Source organism: Panthera onca, chromosome B4 (assembly GCF_046562875.1).
Source record: "Panthera onca isolate mPanOnc1 chromosome B4, mPanOnc1 haplotype 2, whole genome shotgun sequence".
NCBI classification, from domain to species: domain Eukaryota; kingdom Metazoa; phylum Chordata; class Mammalia; order Carnivora; family Felidae; genus Panthera; species Panthera onca.
The window spans coordinates 138,069,455-138,087,772 of NC_138345.1; the positions used below are offsets into that span (position 1 = coordinate 138,069,455).

General features: G+C 62.9%; 1 protein-coding gene across 2 annotated transcripts in view; it reads right to left on the reverse strand.

Moving 5' to 3' along the window:
* Positions 1–18,318, reverse strand: part of CELSR1 (cadherin EGF LAG seven-pass G-type receptor 1) — a 137,910-nt gene that overhangs the window by 3,618 nt on the left and 115,974 nt on the right. For both annotated transcript variants that reach the window (XM_078449300.2, XM_078449299.2), the window contains exons 20-32: positions 17,741–17,884; positions 14,116–14,320; positions 12,941–13,108; positions 11,197–11,323; positions 8,717–8,917; positions 4,190–4,364; positions 3,563–3,675; positions 3,158–3,237; positions 2,411–2,537; positions 1,650–1,775; positions 1,129–1,223; positions 742–845; positions 337–486 (exon numbers count right to left, since the gene is read on the reverse strand). In XM_078449300.2, coding sequence (XP_078305426.2) covers positions 337–486; positions 742–845; positions 1,129–1,223; positions 1,650–1,775; positions 2,411–2,537; positions 3,158–3,237; positions 3,563–3,675; positions 4,190–4,364; positions 8,717–8,917; positions 11,197–11,323; positions 12,941–13,108; positions 14,116–14,320; positions 17,741–17,884 — 1,815 coding nt within the window. The remainder of the gene's footprint in view (positions 1–336; positions 487–741; positions 846–1,128; positions 1,224–1,649; positions 1,776–2,410; positions 2,538–3,157; positions 3,238–3,562; positions 3,676–4,189; positions 4,365–8,716; positions 8,918–11,196; positions 11,324–12,940; positions 13,109–14,115; positions 14,321–17,740; positions 17,885–18,318) is intronic.

Genomic DNA, 18,318 nt, shown 5'->3' on the forward strand with positions numbered 1-18,318 from the left:
GAGCTGCAGGCCTGCCAGGGGCGTGCCCTCCAGGCTCGCTCAGGGAGCGAAGGTCCTGACAGTGGGGGCCCAGGCTGCAATCCCCCCGTGGCACCCCAACACTCTGGAGCCTCACACCGGCACCCGCAGCACGGTGGGGGCCAGCTTGTGCGGTCCGTGCAGCGGGGGTCCCCAGAGAGAACCCCCCCCCCCCAGACTTCCCTGCCTCTGCTCTGCAGATGTTGAGGACAGGGCCCTCCCCCGGCCAGCACCCCGCCCCCCCACCCCCACTGCCCTCCCAGGCTGCTGCATCCTGGGAAGCCCCACCCCCCAGCTCGCTAAGCCCCGCTGGCTCACCTTTGGGGGTGCTGTGGACAGGGCCCCGAGCCGAATCCCACTTGTCCTCGGCCTCCACCCCGTCGTCCTCGCTGTCCGATGAGCGTGAGGAGGCGTAAGAGCTGCTTTGCTCATCTAGGGACAGCTCGCTATCCGAGTCTGAATCGTGGCCTGCAGGGTGGATGGGAGGGACAGAGGCTCAGGCCAGGGGCAGAATGGGGCCAGCTGGGCCCCGGGCACTGGGGAGAAATCGTCTCCCCGCTGACCCTCCGAATGCGACGCGGCCGCAGACTCTCTCCGAAGCTGCACGTCCAGTGACCGTGAGGCCCGTGGGCCAGACAAGAGCCGGCCAGAAGCTGTCACCCATGGCCACCCGGGAGGGAGATGCCCAGGTTGATGGGGGACCGGCTTCCAGGGGACACCTACCGTGGGGCTTCTTGGTGCTCCTGGGGACAAAGGACGAATCTGGCTCCCCATGGCCACCCCGTGCTGGCCCAGAGGACACGCTGAGCTTCTGGCCCCCTTCGTCCCTAGAGAGGATAAGAGGGTGGGCTCAGCACCATCACTCAGGGGCACGACATGGCCACCCAACATCACTGAGCACCTTCGGCATGTGCCAAGATGGCCCCGTGGGGCTCTGGAAGGTTCTCTGCCATGAGAGACCCCGAGAACACACGGAGAAACTCATCAACTACAACAGCAGAGCGCCCTGGCCGGGGCCTTTCCAGCTGGCCTGGCAGCCTGCATTTGCCCCGAGAGTTGCCCCCCCCACCCCCGCCCGAGACGAGCGAGGACGCCTGGCTCCAGCCTGACCTGATGGTGCTGTCCAGCGAGGCTGTGGATTCGCCCAGGGCCGTGCGGAACATGTTGGGCTCCTCGCTGTAGGTGTGGTTGCAGTTGAGGGAGCGCTGGGGAAGGGGACACGGTCACTGGCAGAGCAGAGGCCACCGGGTACAGAGGATGGCTCTGTCCCCATGGCAAGCCCCAGTGCCAGCACCCTGACTGTGCCCCTGCTGGGCACAGAGCACATCCCCAGTCCCCCACGGCGGTCAGGGAATGGCTTCCTTCCCACAGCAACGGCTTCTCGTTGGGGTCCCACCCTGTCCTCTGAGACCTTGAAAAGTGGGGCTGTGACTGTGACAGACCCCATCTAGAGACCCTGTGCTCTCTCCCCAGGACATCAGGGATGGTGTCAGGCTCGGTGCCGCTCTCCAAGGGGGTTCTGGGATGCCCCCTCTGAGAGGGACTCCGAGACCATGCAGCTGTGTCTAAGGCTTGGTCTGGACACCCACAAGGACCCCCGGCCCCACGCAGGGTCCCTGGGGACCGCCTACTGTCAGTAGGGTGGCCCTCGTGGTGGCCGAGTCATCCGGGTGCAGCTTCTTCCCCGCGAGGACTCCCTTCAGGTGCTTCCGGACCTCCCTGTTGAGCACGCAGTGGAACAGGAGGACGAAGAGACCCTGGAGGGAGGGGCGGCCGGTCAGGGCAGGGACTGGCCCTCGGGCAAGCAGCCAGGGTCCTGTGGCCGCCATACTGCCCACCCACCTGCCCGGGAACGCACAGGGCGCCGCCCCTCCCCAGGGCTTCTGCCTGCTCCGGGGAGCAGGGCAGGGCAGCCAAGGGCCAGGAAGGCCCCCCCATGCCAGGCCACCCGTGTCCCCAACGTGACATCCTCAGTCAGCTTACTGGGAAGCCCTCGGTGTGAACTTAAATAGCCAACACCCTCCCTGAGGACACAGGTGGGAGCTACTCTAACCTGCGGAGGGAGAATGAGCCCCGCACTGGCTGGGCTAAGGACGGTGCCCTGGGTGGGGGGGGGGGGTCCCTGAGGAACCCGTGCACAGAGCTGTGCTGGCGACAACAGGTTTCTTGGGGGGCGGGACCGTGTGCGGGGAGGCCTCACCATAACCCCTGGCACACCGCCCTGCTGTGGCCCCGTGTGTCCTGAGAGCGAGGACACGGCCTGGACGCTGGGTCAAGGATGTCCCCGGGGACGCCTTCCGGGCGTTTCAGACGGGAGGGAGCACAAGTGACCCGTGGCCTCACCAAGGCTGGCCCACGCGGAGGCCGCCCGCGCACCCTGACGGCCGCCCACCTGCAAGCAGCTGAAGACGGCGAACAGGTAGTGGAAGGTCAGCGCGTCGCTGTTCACGGCCAGCAGCCCCAGCAGCCAGGTGGCGCTGGTGAGCAGCAGCAGGAGGAAGGCGGTGCGCAGCAGGGAGCTGCGGGGGGGAGGGGCGGGAGTGACTCTCAGCCCCGCCCTCCCCTCCACAGGGGTGCGCCCGTCGGTCCACCCCTCCCTCCCTTCCTTCCCAAAACCATTTTAAAGCACCCGCCACCTCTCCACTCCCGCGGGGCGCAACATCACCGTCGTCACCGACCCAGAAAGTTCCAGAGCACCCCCCACCGCGCCCTGCCCGACCCCCACTCTGCTGCGTCCTGCCCTGCACCTCGGCACCTCCCCCCACCCGCTGTCATCGTCCCTCCCCTTTCCATCCCCATTTGTTAACATGACCCCGGTGAGGGGGACAGAGCCCAAGCCTCATCGCTTGCCCCTCCTCCCTCAGCCCTCAGCTTCTCGACCACCAAACGCCGCGGGTCCTCCACCCCAACATCTCCGGGATCCCCGCACCCCTCTCCCCGGGCCCCCTCCCTCTCCTCCACAATGCGCCCCAGCGCCCCTGGCCTCTCCCCACTTTGCCCTGCCCACCCACCCACGAGGCCACCCCAGTGGCCAAGCTGGGGAGTGGCCGAGGGCCTGGCCGCTGGGTGACGGGAGCTTTCCGGGGGCTCTGCTGGGCGTGCAGACCTGCCCCGGGGGTCAGTGCGGGCGCCCACTTACACGACTCCTTTCCTTTCGTAATAATGGTGCTTTCTCTGGCAGGCCACCTTTGCAGACAGGACAAAAATGACTGTGTTGACCTAAAAAAAAAGTTCCAAAAACACCAAAGTCAGGCGGCCAGCTCGTGGGTATCACTTCAACAGATCTCCAAAGACCAAACGCTTTGGAGGGTCTGTGCCTGCACCTCGAGGAGAGGCTGGAATGGGCAGCCTCACCGTGGACCTGGACGTGGAAGGAAACCCGGAATCCACAGGCCTAAGGGCAAGGGCTCGTCGCCGTGAGATCAGGCCTTCCTGCCCAATAGGCCACTCTGAGGAGCCGCTGGCCCCCAAAACCGCCTCCAGCCCGTGCACCCCACTTCCCACGTCCCGAGAATCGTGGGCTCTGCGGAACTCCCGGACTCACAATTATAACCGTTCCGATGGGCCCGGCAAAGCTCCAAATGAGGGTGTCTCGAAGGGACAGCCAGCAGAAGTCGGGGTTTCCGTAGCCCTGGGGGTCCAGGCCCACCGCGAGTCCTGGACGGCAGGGGAGGAGGTGAGGTCCACAGGCGGGAGAGGCCCCTCCCGGGGGCGCGTGGTCACGGGACGGGCATTCCCAGCCCTGCACACACGCTCCACGTACAGACCACACACACATACGTAGATGCTACATAGAGACCACACATCCACACCCAGCCATCCACACAGCGGGCGGACGTGGAGTTTTTGTGTGTCAGCGGCCACAGACGGTAGCCCGAACGGACCCGCCTCGGCTCCCAGGGAGCCCACACCTGACGGGAGACGCACCCCCACAGCGGGCGCCGAAGGCTCACACTCGTGTGTGCAGACCCAAGGGCAGAGGCTCCTCCGCTGGGGGCCAGTCGAGCTGGGTATCAAAGGCAGAGGAGGCCAGAGGGCTCGTCCGCCTGGGCCCGGGGGCGCGGGCTCACCTGACACGGGCACCTGTGTCGGCAGCGCCACGCGGATTCCCCAAACGGTGGCGGGTGCCCTGTCCAGGCCACCCCGGCCGGGCCGCTGCTCGGGTCCTCACCTGTGATGATGGCCGGGATGCCCCAGCCCACGACGTAGTAGAACCTCATGGGCCCGGCGTCGATGTTGCGCACCTCGGTCAGCATGTGGTACACGTGCAGGCTCTCCACAAAGGTCCAGGCGAAGGTACTCATGTAGACGTAGTGCAGGACGATGGCGATCACCGTGCACAGGAACTGTGCGGAAGGGAGTGCGGCTCAGTGCCAGCCCCGTGGGAGCCCGCGCCTGCGCGCCTGGGGCCGAGGGCCAAAGGGGCACAGGGCGGGGGCGCTAGTGACCAAATCGCACCACTTTGCAAACGTGAGGGTACGGAGGTCTGAGAAGGGAAGCCGAGTGAGTTGGTTTTTCTATTGGGTTCACCCGGAATGGCTGGGCATGAACAGTCACAGCGCCTCAGGCTCCCACCGTGCAGCAGAGGACAGGACGTGAGGCTGCTGGGGGCCTCGGGGGACCCACTCCTCAACCCAGACGGGTGCCTGGAGCGATCCAGCCCGGGGGCGAACGGTACGCAGAGCCTCTAGGGTTTCCATTTGAAGCTGGAAACTTGCATTTTCATGACACTGGCTTTAAAGTTCAATAAGCACAGAGGCAGCGGTTCAGGCTGTGATGCTGGCCGTCACCCACCGCCCTGGACCCTTGTGTGGGTCTCCAGGGTCCAGCAGGTGTGGTCAGAGGGAGGGGGAGGCCCCACGCTTCGTGACCTGTCAGATAAGAAGTTCATCCTGCCTGCACTGAGTTCACGGAGCCATATACTTCCCGCCTCCCAAAAAGAACAGAGACGAGAGTATTTGCTGTTTCTGTCCTCAGCTGGGCAGGGCTACCCCCCACCCCCACCAGTGGGAGGAGAAAACCAACTTCCACAGGGCAGCCGATCCACAGGGCAGCCGAGGGTCAGCATCCGGGCCTCTCCAGGCCTTGGTGAGCCAGCCCCTTGTCCCTTCAAATGGGAAGAAAGCAGTAACGGGGAGGGGCTGGGGACACTGGTCACAGGGAGTCAAGTCTCTGAGGCCACCAGTGAAAGCGCAGTGCGAGGTGCTCTAGGAGAGACCTCGAACAGCCCTGTGCCTTGGTCCAGAGCAGCCTCACAGGGAGGGGCTGAGCTGGCCAGGGGTCCCGAGGCTGGCTGGCTGCAAGATGTGGGCAGGTGCCCCACCAGGTCCTAAAAAGCTGGTCAGGCGCTACGGAGAGGGTAACTGAAAGGGGCGAGAAGAGAAAGCCCCAGGCTCCGCCCTCTTGGCCCCACCCACCCAGCCCTTGCCCCTCTTGGCCCCACCCACACCCAGGATCCCACCCCTCTTGGCCGCATCCCACTCCTTGCCTCACCCACATCCAGGCCCCACCCACCCCCTTGGTCCCACCCCCTGCGGCCCCACCCACACCCAGGCCCCATCCACTGTCGCCCTTCTTGGCCCCACCCACACCCAGCCCCCGCCCCCCATGACCACCCCACTCCTGGCCCCACCCACACCCCCGCCCCTCCCAGCACACCCACATCCAGGTCCCGGGGGCCCTCCTTCCCCCAAACCCCGCCCCTCTTGGGCCCACCCACTCTTGGCCCCACCCACACCCAGCGGTGCCCCTCCTGGCCCGACTCCAGGCTACAGGGCTACGACTACCCCTCCCCCAGGCCACAGTCCGCCCCATTCTGTCCAATCCTGGCTGCTGCCCCATCAGCACAAGCTCCCAGGTTCCCAGGGGTCCCAGGGAGACCCCACCCCCACCCCACCCAACAGACACAGGCGTAGGAGACACAGGGCCACCACCCTGACCCACACTGAAGGCTGCTCAGCTCAGGTGCCAGCTCGGTGTTCCCCGTGGGGAGCTCACCAGAGCACGGACCGGCTGGGCACATAAGTGACGCCCGTTGCCACGTCAACCTCCACAGATCAGGTTCTTCTGAACCCCGGAGACGTGGGAGGAAACGATTTTAGCATTTACATTCGTCAAACAGGACAAAGAAGGAAACACAGCATCTTAGGTTATGAGTGGACATCCTGCCCTTTGCCTGACTCAAGAGTCAGGAGACGGGAGAGTCTGCCCTTAGCGATGGGCAGGGCCGTCGGGATGCCAAGGGCAAGCCCGGGGCAGGGGAACCCCACACCAAACAGCCCCAGCCTGCCCCATACGCAGAGCACAGTTGGCTCAGAAAAGGAAGGACAATGAGGTGGGCTGGCGTGTTGCCTTAAATAATGTGAAAAGTAAACCCACAAAAACCACCTTTTGAAAAAAAAATTGTTAGAAATACATTTCACAATTTAATGGGGCTCTACACGCACAGACTTCTGCACTAAACGTACTACCTTCTGCAGAAACAGAACACAGACAAAATGCTAATGCACAATAAATCATTTTAACCTGCCAGTGATCCGGGAGATGAAACACCTCGCCCAGAGATGGGCCTGCGAGTTTGCAGAAACCCCATAAAACCCAGGCGCCGAGCCAGGCCCCTTCGTTATGTGCGGCCGGCACTCCTGCCCTCCCGGCTCCCCAGTGCGCCGCTGGCTGAAAGCTCATTCCTGGCAGGGGGATGAGTCAGTGCTCGAAATAAGCGGGCGGCCTCCCTGCGTTTCACACGTGCTACTTAGCTGCAAGGTGCGGCCCGGCCGACTCCACATTCCCCGCTGCTGAGACCACTCAAGGGCACCCTTGAAGGGCTTGGAATGAGTCATGTGGCTTCCCACCCAGAGCCTTCACCTGTCTGATGCGCCGATAAGGACCTGCGCTCGGGCAGAGGCGCACCTGCCCGGCCGGATGCCCAGAAACCCCTGCCCGGCACCACCCTGGGGCCCTCCCCCCAGTCCAAGGGGCACCCTGGAGGGCAGGCTGGCAAATGCTTGCGCGTCTGTCCTCTGCCGGGCCCGCTGCTACGTGAGTCACCGCCGCGAAGTCCCTGAGGCCTTCAAGGCTGTCTGCCTGTGACACCCTGCCTCGACCTCCTCCCTTCCTCCTGAGGAGGTCGGGCCACCTGAGGGGGTCTCAACAAGGAGGAGGAGGAGTCCAGGCATGCAAGGGGCCCTGACCACTGGGCTAGAACATTCTATGTCTTTTTATATACGCCTTCTTCCTCCGCTAGGGCTGGCCCATTCGCATATATTTCTTTGTCACTGGCAGGGACGCCTCCCCATGCACCTCTCCACACTCTCCCCAGCCCCCAGCGGCGTGGCCAGCCACCGAGTGTCCCTCTCACTTGGTGGCATCCTCCCCTCCTTGTCCCCCTTCTGGAGACCTAAGGCACCTTCCCTCCGGTCTCTCTGTGCACTTGGCCCCGACGCCCGCCGTCCACCCTGTGCCTGCTGTCCTGGTGCTAGGCCTCCACCCCGTGGACGCAGGACAAACAACCCCACCCTGGCTGTGACTCTGCCCTCCGGTCACCTTCCTGCCATGCAGCCCCGGTCATGGCTCTCCACAGCACAATGCCTGGCGTGGCCCCTTGGGCTCCGGTCGACACCCAACCCGTCCCCACTCATCCTGGACCCCTCCCACCGCATGGTCAGCCCTTCCCTAACCGGGCCCAGCCCCCCACAGGCCACCATGGCACCATTTGGGCACGTGAAACTCATAAGCCGCGATTTGCGTCCGCGTCGGGAAGGTGGGCTCCACGGGCAGGGACGGGAGGGCCTGTGGGATCTGGGTCTCTGGTGGGTGTGACAGAGTGACAATCGCTAGGTCCCTGCTGCAAGGGGAATGAAGAAGCGGCCCCCATGTCACCAGCAATTGGTGGCGGTGCCCTCGGAAGGGCCCAGTGAGAGAGAGTGAGGGCTCACGGCTCGCCCTGGCAGAGATCGGGGTCAGGCGAGAATAACCTGTGCGCTTCCCGCCCTCACTGCATCCGCACGTGTGGTGCTCAGCTGGCCTCCGTCTCCCCAGGGCTATCAGGGTCCCCACTTTGTGACGGACACACAAGGGAACACGCACAGGGCGTGCCGTGTGCCTCCGACAGTCCCTCAAGCTCTCGGGTCCTGGCTGCTCACCTGTGAGAAGGGATGCCCCCAACTCCCGGGGCCCCGGGGGGATCCAGTAAGCCCAAGCGTGTGTGTAGAGCCTGGGCACACAGCCTACACCTCCACCCGTGCCCGCCGTGGGCATGCTGTGCTGTGACCCTGGTGTTCTACAAGTCCCCTTTGTAGAAACGGGAAACCGCTTTGCCCCCAGCCGGGCGCTGCCTAAGCCACAAACCTCCAAGATTCCCTGTGCTTCTCCCTACTACCTGTCACGTCCTGTGCTTCTCCCTACTACCTGTCACGTCGGCTGATCCCCACCCCAGCCCCCGGGGACCTTGCCGAGGCCGGCAGCCCGTCCCTCCCTCCACCCCGACATGTCGGGGGCTAAGCTCTCTCGCATCCTACAGAAGGCCCACCGGCCCTGGGCCCCCGCTGGCCTCAGCTCACCTCCCACTCTCCCTCCTCCCTCCAGGCCAACCCACTCAGCGTCCGCGCCGCGGCCACTTCCCCTCGCTCCTCTGCGAGTTACGGGCCCCGGCCTTGGAGAAGGGTGGGACCCGCAAGGAGAGGGAGCAGAGGGGCCTCACCGGGTTTCCGGTCTGGGTGATCCCGATCACGAAGACCAGCTGGGAGAAGAACAAGGCCCCGATGAGGTTCCTGTGAATGCCGTGCAGGTTGGAGCGCAGAGTCCGCACCAGCGTGAGGAGGACGAAGGCCACCAGCAGGGCGGTCAGGGACAAGGACACGGCAGCGTAGGTGACGATCTTCAGGGGCAGGACCTCCCCGTGCTGCGGGCAGGTGGGGCGAGGCAGGAGAACGTAAGGGCCTCGCTCTGATGGGAGGTTTTGTACAGTAAAGGCTCATTAGCGTAGCGACTATCACGGACAGGAACCAACGCGACCGTGACGTGGTTCCCAGGCTGGCGAGGAACTGAGGACAAAAGCCAAACGAATCGTTGGGGGGTGGGGGGCAAAAGGGGACGGGGTGGTGGGGGCACAGCTCGGTGAACGGACGGTCCACTTAAACGTGGCTAAGGCAGTGCACCGGTGTTCTGTGTGTTTTGCCATCACGAGAAACACGAGCACAGATGAAACAGAAAGCCTCGCACGTAAATCCTACTCTCCAGGAGGTGCGGAGCCCGCCTGCCCCAAATTCTGAGCCGAGAGGGACTTCTTCCAGACAGACCCTCACTTTACGCGGCAGGCAGATGTGCCCCAGTGGCACGGACTGCAACTGTCTCCTGTGCTTCTGCAAAACGGGCCGTTTGTCCAGGGCCCGGTGCCCGGGCGGGGTCTTGGCACTTGGGAAACGACCAGCTTCGGCTCTCCAGTAACTTCCGGAAAGCGCTCTGAACTCACGACTCGAACAGAATTACGAGCCGGGCCACCCAGGGTAAGGCTGGGAGCCGGGACAGGGTTGGGACCGGGGGCTCCGAGGGCTCAGGGCTCTCTCCTTCTGCGGCCCGTGCAGGTGCAGCACTGGGGAGGCCCGGAGGCTGCGTCCGGCTGTCGAGAGGGCTCTGGCCCTGAGGCACCGGGGCAGGGAGCGGGGAGTCCTATTCCCGTTTGACTTCATGTCCCCGAACTTCGGCTTTCCCCACCTGTTAGTCTGCTCCCGGCAGTGCCCAGCTTCCTGGCTCGGGGAGGTCCCCCCCAATCCCGCCCCCTAGGTGGACAAGGGCCACTAATAACTGACCCCCTCCAGGTCAGAACCCAGGGCTCCCTGCTCCTAAGTGCCACCTGCTCAGAGCAGCTCCACGGTCAGGGGAAGGCTTGGGGGCACACCCTCCCCTCTTGTCACCCTGGCCGCCATCAGCAGCAATTCACATGGCTGTTACCCTCCCAACAGTGGGACACAAACTTGGTCCCCTGCACACCAGAGGGCCCTCGGGAGGGACAACGGCCTGACCTCCCAGGACACATCCCAGGTCTGAAACAAAGGTGACAGGTGATGCCTCCCTTCTGGCTCTGAGACACCAACGTCCACACACGTCTGGGCCCAGGCTGACCTCGCTGTCATGCCTGCTGGGGGGCCTGCTGCTCTATTCACCCCATCCACCCTCAGGCTGGCAGAGGCCGGCTTGCATTCCTAGGCCGTGGAAAATGCGAGGAGGTTAAACATTAGCCGGCCTCCGTGGCTCCTGACCGAGCCCCCTCCTTTGAGTCTCCGGGGCCAGCACGCGTGTGTCGTGCTAACGGGAGACCCTCGCTTTGTTCCGGCCAGCCGGCTCTTTCCTCCCTTAAAATTTAAAGCGGGGTAGAAACAGGGGAGCCTGGGTGGCTCAGGCGGTTGAGCGTCCGACTTCAGTTCAGGCCACGATCTCACGGTTCGCGGGTTCGAGCCCCTTGTCGGGCTCTGTGCTGACGGCTCAGAGCCTGGAGCCTGGAGCCTGCTTCCGATTCCGTGTCTCCCTCTCTCTCTGCCCCTCCCCTGCTCGTGCTCTGTCTCTGTCTCTCAAAAATAAATATCCATTAAAAAAAACTTTATAGGGGTGCCTAGGTGGCTCAGTCGGTTAAGTGTCTGACTTCGGCTCAGGTCACGATCTCCCGGTTTGCGGGTTCGAGACCCTCGCCGGGCTCTGTGCTGACGGCTCGGAGCCTGGAGCCTGCTTCGGATTCTGTGCCCCCTCTCTCTGCCCCTCTCGTCTGCTCACATGTGTGCTCTCTCCCTCCCCACCTTCTCTCTCTCAAAAATAAACATTAAAAATGAATAAAGTAAAATAAAATAAAGTGGGGTAGAAAAACACGGAGAATCCTGCTTTGAAGTAAGGGTATATTCTAGGGCCTTCTTCAGTCTGAGGCTCAGGGTCTCCCACCGTGGGTTTTAATTTACAGCCGGGCTCTTTGAAAACTCTTTCCAAGGAGTTTTGTTCTGGAAATCCTGGCAGACTCTGGCCAGCCCCCCCAAACACAGGTTTTAACCGTGGACTAGGTTTGTTGGAGATGCCTGGGAGGGAAGATAGGACTCGTTGAGGAGGCAGGTCTGGGGGGAGGCTAACTGTGCAAAGGGATTCATCCCTGGACACACTCGCCAGGTGGGCAGGGCTGCCCGTGGGGGCCGCGCCCACCTCTCGTCTGGAGACGTCCATGAGCACTGCAAAGCTGGCGGTGTGGCTGCACTGGCAGACGACGTGGGTCCGGTTCCGGGACAGAAGCTCACAGCCCTTGGCCGACCACCCTCCGGTCCCCCCGATGCTGCAGAGGAAAGGCAGGCGTGAGACGGCTGCTTCCTCCAGGGGGTCTCCGAGGCCCAGCCGCCCCCGTGGGAGCCCGCGCGGCATCGTCACGTCGCCCGAGACAGAAGCCACGGTCACCCTCTAGGAGGACAGCAGCCCCTGGGACCGCGTGGACACTCTCCCTTCCCTCTCGTGGCGGGGGAGTGCCTCCACCCTCTGAAGTTCGTGGTTTATGCATCATCTCACAGTAAAACTTAAATGGGGATGTCTGAGGTCACCGGACGCCCCTTTTGTCAGAAATAACAGTGGTTACAATGGCCGCTTTGTACTTCAGACTTCTTTTGAGTCTGGGTGGTTTATGAAATAGTGTCTCACGCTCATTTTGCCCTCTCATCTGCAGATTGCACAACGTCTTATGGCAGTGCCCGGAAGCAGGGGCCGATTATTACCCCCGTTTTACTGATGGGAAACCCCAGATGACTGCGGGCTGCTACAAGGGTGTCTCGGGCTCAGAGAGCGCCCTGCCCTCCCTGACTCTGGGAAAGTCAAGTAAGTTCTCTGATCCTTAGCGTACTCCCCTGTGAAATGGGATGTGAAGGCTAATACAAGTTTGTCAAGAGCGCTAAGATCCGGGGATGATAGGTACCACAGAAAGCAGCCAGAGTGTAATTAGAGCTGCAGCTAATTGCTGGGATTCAATCGGGCGACCATGAGAGACTGCCGTGCCTAACACATGCCAAACAGACCTTCACGCTTCTCTCGCGGTGAAAGCGGGCCCTTCTTTCTCTCTTTTGTGAGCCAAGCGTCTATTATACTCCAGACACGATGCTGGCTGCTCATTAACCAGAATTTGGGAAATCAAGGAGACGCAAGGTCTCTGTGCAGCCGAGCCCGTGGCCCAGGGGGAGCCCCTTGCAGGGCTCTCCCTGGGGACCAGCTCCCAGCACAGCGCGGCTGGAGCCCTGCCTGGCGGACACCTTCTCCATCCACGTGAACCACGACGTTAGGGAATGTCCGCGAGGCGCAGAAACAAACCCCCGGATGCACAAAATTCCATCCTCGTTTCATGGAGGCGGGGGGGAGGAGGGGGGGCGGGTATGGCCTCCGAGGGGTAAAAGCAGCCCCAGCAGTAGCTGGGTTGATCTCACGGGCGGGCAGGTGAGGTCGGGGACCGCTGGCTGTTAAAACGATGCCCCCCCCCCCCAACCCACACACACACATCTGGGACTTTCTGCTGTCGGTGGAAGGGGCCCTGGGCCCGGTCTCGGACTCCTGCCTCGTATGCGCGTCTAGAACGAGCCCCTGCCTCGTCTGGGGACGATCAGGCACCCGTTAGCTGCCGGATCGCGGAGTCCAACAGGTGGATGGCGCTGTCTCTGTGTGGACTTTCCCGGGGGACGTCTATGGGCATCTGTGCGCATGTGTGCCTGTGTTCCTAGCCGCATATATCCGTGCACACACAGATGTGCACGTGCGTATGTGGGACTGTGTTGGGGACTCTGACACCCCCAGGATGCGCCCCCTGCCCCGTAAGACACTCTGCCAACAGTGTTGGGGGCTGTAGCAATGACCCCCCCCCAATAAACGCAGAACTCTGGGGGTGGGGGTGGCTGCCGACTCCTCGCGTCACCCTTACGTGATGGAGTGGTTCCAGAACACGCAGACGGGCTTGGTGCGCTCCTCGGTCTCCAGCAGGGTGTGCTCCACCAGGACGGGCCTCTCCAGGGGGCTGGGGAGCGGGGCCCCCTCGCTGTAAACCACGGCGCTCACCACCGGTGTGTTAATGACCGGCCGGTTAGGCAACCTGGGGGCGTGGGGAGAAGCGGGAACAAGGGGAAGACACTCAGAAGACACTCGTCTAAGCCCTGTGCCCCAGGACACGCCCCAGGGACACACGGGGCGGACGTCTTCCCAGGAGGGCAGAGCTGGAGCCTCAGCCGCTACTCCGGAGAAGGGCCCGGGCCAGGCAGCAGCTCCGCGACGGCCAGGGCAGGCGCGGGGGACGTGAGCGGCACGTCTGGGTCAGAGGCGGACTTCGGACATTTAAAAATGAAGAGAAAGATGGGGCGCCTGGGTGGCTCAGTTGAGCGCCCGACTTCGGCTCAGGTCACGATCTTGCGGTTCGTGGGTTCGGGCCCCGCGTCGGGCTCTGTGCGGACGGCTCGGAGCCTGGAGCCTGCTTCTGATTCTGTGTCTCCCCCTCTCTCTGCCCCTCCCCTGCTCACACTCTGTCTCTCTCTCTGTCTCAAAAGTAAATAAACATTAAAAATAATTTTTTTTAATAAATCAAAATGAAGAGAAAGAAGGGGTGTGTGCGAGGGTGTCGCTGCCCTTGCGGAAGCTCTGGAAACAACCGGAGCTCGGAATAATTACACCTCACGGCAGAATCTCATCCGGCCACGAAGAAGGAGGAGTATGAACACCGGGGAGCCAGGGACACGTGTGGAGAATGACACGACGGTTGGAAAGCAAAGCCTCGGTGGCGGCCCAGCTCTGAGGGGGGCCACGAAGCCCCCGTGGGCGGCGTTCGTTTCTCCAGGCAGAAGGGGGGCCACCGGCGGCCCGGGGCACACGGGTGTGGGGGGAGAGTCCCCCGGGCAGGAATTACGCCGCGGAGTGCAGAGCAGCAACGGTGTCCATCGAGGCACGAGCGGGGTGTGTGCTGGGGAGGGGGCGCTCCCGGCAGAAACACCAGGGAAGGCCCCACCCGGAGACCCAGAACCTTGTCCCCGGGAAACCGCAGGTAGCGGTCTGCGACCTTGCACCAGGGTCACGGGGTGATGTTCGGGTGGCAACTTAGGAAAGCCTTACCGGAGGCTGCGGCGGTCAGGGTCATAGTGCTCGGGCAGGAGCTGCCCCAGGGTCCGGTAGATGATGACCAGGGCGACGGCGAACCGGCCCGGCTCATCGGGGTGCCTCTTGCGCCTCCTGAACGGGGCCTCCCTCTTGGTTCCGGGCCCCGGGGGCGCCGTCTGCGGGGCGGCCTTCCGGCCGGCCGACCTCACCGTGGGGCCCTCTGCAACGAAGCAGATGGTGAGGATGGGGGCCGGACGCCTGTGTCCCCCCCCAAACCGCGTCCTACGCGAGCAAGCAAATCAGAGATTTCAGGGGAAGACAGCAGGTGGCTCCTCAAAAGGTTTATCACGGAGCCCCACGTGACCCCGCCACCCCACTTCCGGGCACGTGCCCTGAAGCGCCAAGGCAGGGAACACTCTCGGTCCCAGACGTGCTCTGTACCCACGGCGGGACAGGCTTCGGCCTCACGGGGGAATAAAGTACCACCAGCAGCCACCACGTGGACGAGCCCGGACCACACGATGCTCGGAGGGAGAAGCCAAGGACTGCACGATTCCCCTTCCGTGGGCACCGGGAAATGCACAGCCAGTACAAGGAGGGCTCCGGGGGGCCGGGGCCTGAGTGTCTTGTGGGGAGACACAAGGTGAAGGTTCCAGGGTGACGGCAGCTGCATGAGTGCGGATGGACAGAACGCAGCTTGAACTCTGCACCCAAAGGTGCTTAGGACAGTATGTTTTGCGTATATTTCAAAATATCGCATGCTGACGGCTGATCCCTTCCCCCGGGGGCAGGGGTCTCTGCCAGGGCTGCCCCACAAGCCCGCGGGAGGGACAGGGTGCCGTTCGTGTGGGTCTGCGTCCCACACTTTTATCCCATGTGACTCATGGGCGTGTTTTAGGTCATACGTGCTCCAGGGATGCAAGACGTCAGGTACAGACCACGCCAATAAGTCAACACACGTATTATGGGGGCGTAGACGCTTACAATTTCTTGCCACCGCCTGCGGCATGGAACCACGGGTGCCAGAGACCCTGGTCCAAACCTTCCCCAGTCCCAGTGTCCACACGGGATCACAGGAGGGGCTATCGGCCCTGCCCGTCCCACCAGCAGAGGGACGCTCCCCTCCAATGCTCTGTGAACCTGGCCACACTCGCCCATGTTCTCAACGACTGACAAAATGCCCTTGGCAGCATCTGGTGCAGACGTCACCCCTGCAGACATTCAGACCGCCCAGCGCTGAGCGGTCTTGAGCACGGGCTCCAGGGAGACAGGAGGGCCAAGCCCTGAGGGCAGGGGTTCTGGGAGGGGCAGAGCCCCGGGAGACAAGCCTGTGGAGGGGCTGCGAGGTGCGGCGGGGGCGGGTCTCATCCCTGCCACCTCTGGAGGGGGACACTGCACATGGAAAGGCCCCAGCCCAGAACAGCTAACTCATCCCGGCAGACTGCCATCTGACCGACCGATGTCTGGCCCTCTGAGAGGGCACCTTCAAGCTCCTGACCCCGCCCAGGGTCACTGACTGCTTCGCAGCAGTGTTTAGTCCCATTCAGTCTGCTCAGTGACATTGGCTTTGGGGTCGGGCAGGGCAGGAGGCTCCCAGGGTCTCGAAGGTCACTGTTTCCCGAGGTGTGCACTGAGTGGCTTTCCGGAAGGTCCATGCAGGAGGCCGAGGCCGGGCCTCCTCACCGGGCCAGCTGCAGGGCCTTACCACCCACTCTGCCTGCTGTGGCACACTGGTCACCCACCTGAGCCGCCCCCAGCTCCTCCTCTGGGTGGGGGGGAGGGCAGTGCCGGCTGCGGGGTTCTCTGAGCGAGAGGGCCAGGCGCTTCCCCAGGCTGGGTGACCCTGCCCGGGGCGTCCACCCGAGAGCCGGATGCCCCCCCAGGGCTCAGACTTGACCTGGACGGATGTGACTATCTTCACACAGCAAGAACATTCACGAGGACTTCACTCCTGGACGACCCCACGGAGTGGGCACCAAATAAACATGCTGACTCAGTTCCCCCTGGTCCTGCCTGCCGCCTCTCTTCTAGTTGCTTCTGGAACGGTCCGGCTGCCAGCAGAGGCTCGCCAGGGCTCTGTCCTCCTCCTCCATCAGGGCTGCTGCCTCTGGGGAGCATTGCATCACACTAGAGGCCGCCGGGTGCACTGGACAGCGTCCTGGGTCACGGTGGCCTCCTGGGAGCGTCCCGCCCCTTCCCAGTGTCTGCTCCGGGCCTCTGTGATTGGCTGGCTCCAAAGCCTCAGATTCTCCTATGACTTGACTGGCTCTCTGCATCTCTAACTAACCAGCCGGCTAGCAGGTGGGTCCCAAAGGCTCCCCTTGGGCAAGGCATCTGGGCCAAGGGTGGGTCATGGCACGGGGACAAGAGGGGCCCGGAGTCCAGAGCTGGGACAAAAGCCCGCCTAGGGGGCAGTCAAGGCAAAGAAAGATTGGGGCCAAGGTGGGAAGGTCAGTGTCTGAGTCAGGCTGGCAAGGCCGAGGCGGCGGGTGAAAGGTGGGCAGAGGCCAGGCCTCGGAGCCAAACCCTAGGGCTCCATCTAAGTCATCGTCCTGTAGGTGAGGAAGACGGTCTTCCAGGAGGGACAGAAGCAGACAGTGGGACACCAAGGGGCTGGGGGGCTGGGCTGCACCCCCTCCACCTCCTGCAAGCTCTCCCCCCGGGAGACCCGCCCTCATTTTTGGCTACGGGAGCTTAGGATACTTTTCTCTGCCACGTGGTGAGCCAGGTGTTTGCAGAAACTGGAGGGCAAGGGAGGTCACAGGAGCCAGGGGCTGAGTCTTGTCATCAGCAAAAGAATTGGCGGAGTTTACTACGGGCTGGTGGTGTAGCTAACCGACGAGTTGAATAAGACACCGCGTGCGGGGCCGAGGGGACCTGCGCATCAGCCGGCGGCTGTCCCAAGGCCAGGAGGGCAGCAGGCGCCAGAAGCTTCTCTCACGGGACCTTCTAAAGCCAATTAGGCTCCCGCGTGTCCACTCCTGATGCCACAGGCTCCCAGAGAGAGGATGACCCAGGGGTCAGTCCAGAAGCAGAAACACCGACAATGTCAGGGAAAGAGCCTGCTTTTTTAGGGCAAGGTAAGACACCATATTCATAGGTACACGTACACGTCCCTTCCGAGGGCAGCTGTGGACAAACTGCTGAGAGCTGGAAACCCAAATGGGTCCCCAATTATTTGAAAGGTGGGGTCAGTGTCAAGGTGGCCCCTACATCAGAGGACCTGGGTAACTCAGGCGGTTAAGCATCCGACTTCGGCTCAGGGCATGATCTCACAGTTTATGGGTTTGAGTCCCGCATCAGGCTCTGTGCCGACAGCTCGGAGCCTGGAGCCCGCTTCCGATTCTCTGTCTCCCTCGCTCTCTGCCCCTCCCCTGCTTGTGCTCTCTCTCAAAACTAAATAAACGTTAAAAAGAATAAAAAAAAAAAAGAAATGACCCACCGCGGCCACTGGGGTCTGACCCCAGCCATCGCCCCGTGCCCGGCTCCCCGACTCAGGGTAGGCCTGTGCTGCAAACCCACACGACACGCTTTGCTACCGAGAACCGTCTTGCTCGCTGTCGCAGGACCTTGGGAGGAGCCCCCCCACTCCCGCAAGGGGGGCCCCCCAAGGGCAGCCGCGGTGTCTGCGGGGCTCTACCTTTCCTGTCGGGGGGTCTGAAGAAGTCGGCCGAGAAGAACACAGAGGACTCTAACTCCTTCGGGAACTCGTCACGAACGTCCTCGAACCGCGGCACCCTGGCTCCCGTGAAGTTGAACGTGTCAAAGATGTCCACGGCAAGAACTGTGGGGACAGGCCACCCTTGTCATCCATCCCCCACTCCCGCCACCGACAGCTCCCTCGACCGTCACCCTTTCCAAACCGCGGAGCCGCGGCCCCGACCGATGATCTTTCAGACAATCTACTTGTAGTTTTCCGCGTTCTTTAAACCCGCCAAGAGTTACAGAGTGCGAGGGCCGCACGTGAAGTCAGAAATCACGGGGCGCTGGGGACCGTCTGGCTGGGGTCTCGGGTGCAACGTGGTGCAGAAGTGGGGGGACCCGAGCAGAGTCACCTCCTGCCCCCTCCCCCCCCCCCCCCGCCATGATGTGTCACCCCTGCAGCTACCGTGCCTTGCAGGTTACGTGGACAGATTGCCGTGGAGGCAAGAGAAACCGGAACTGTCTCCCCGTCTGGCAGAGACAGGACCCCAGGGCTACGGACTCCTGTTTGCTCTC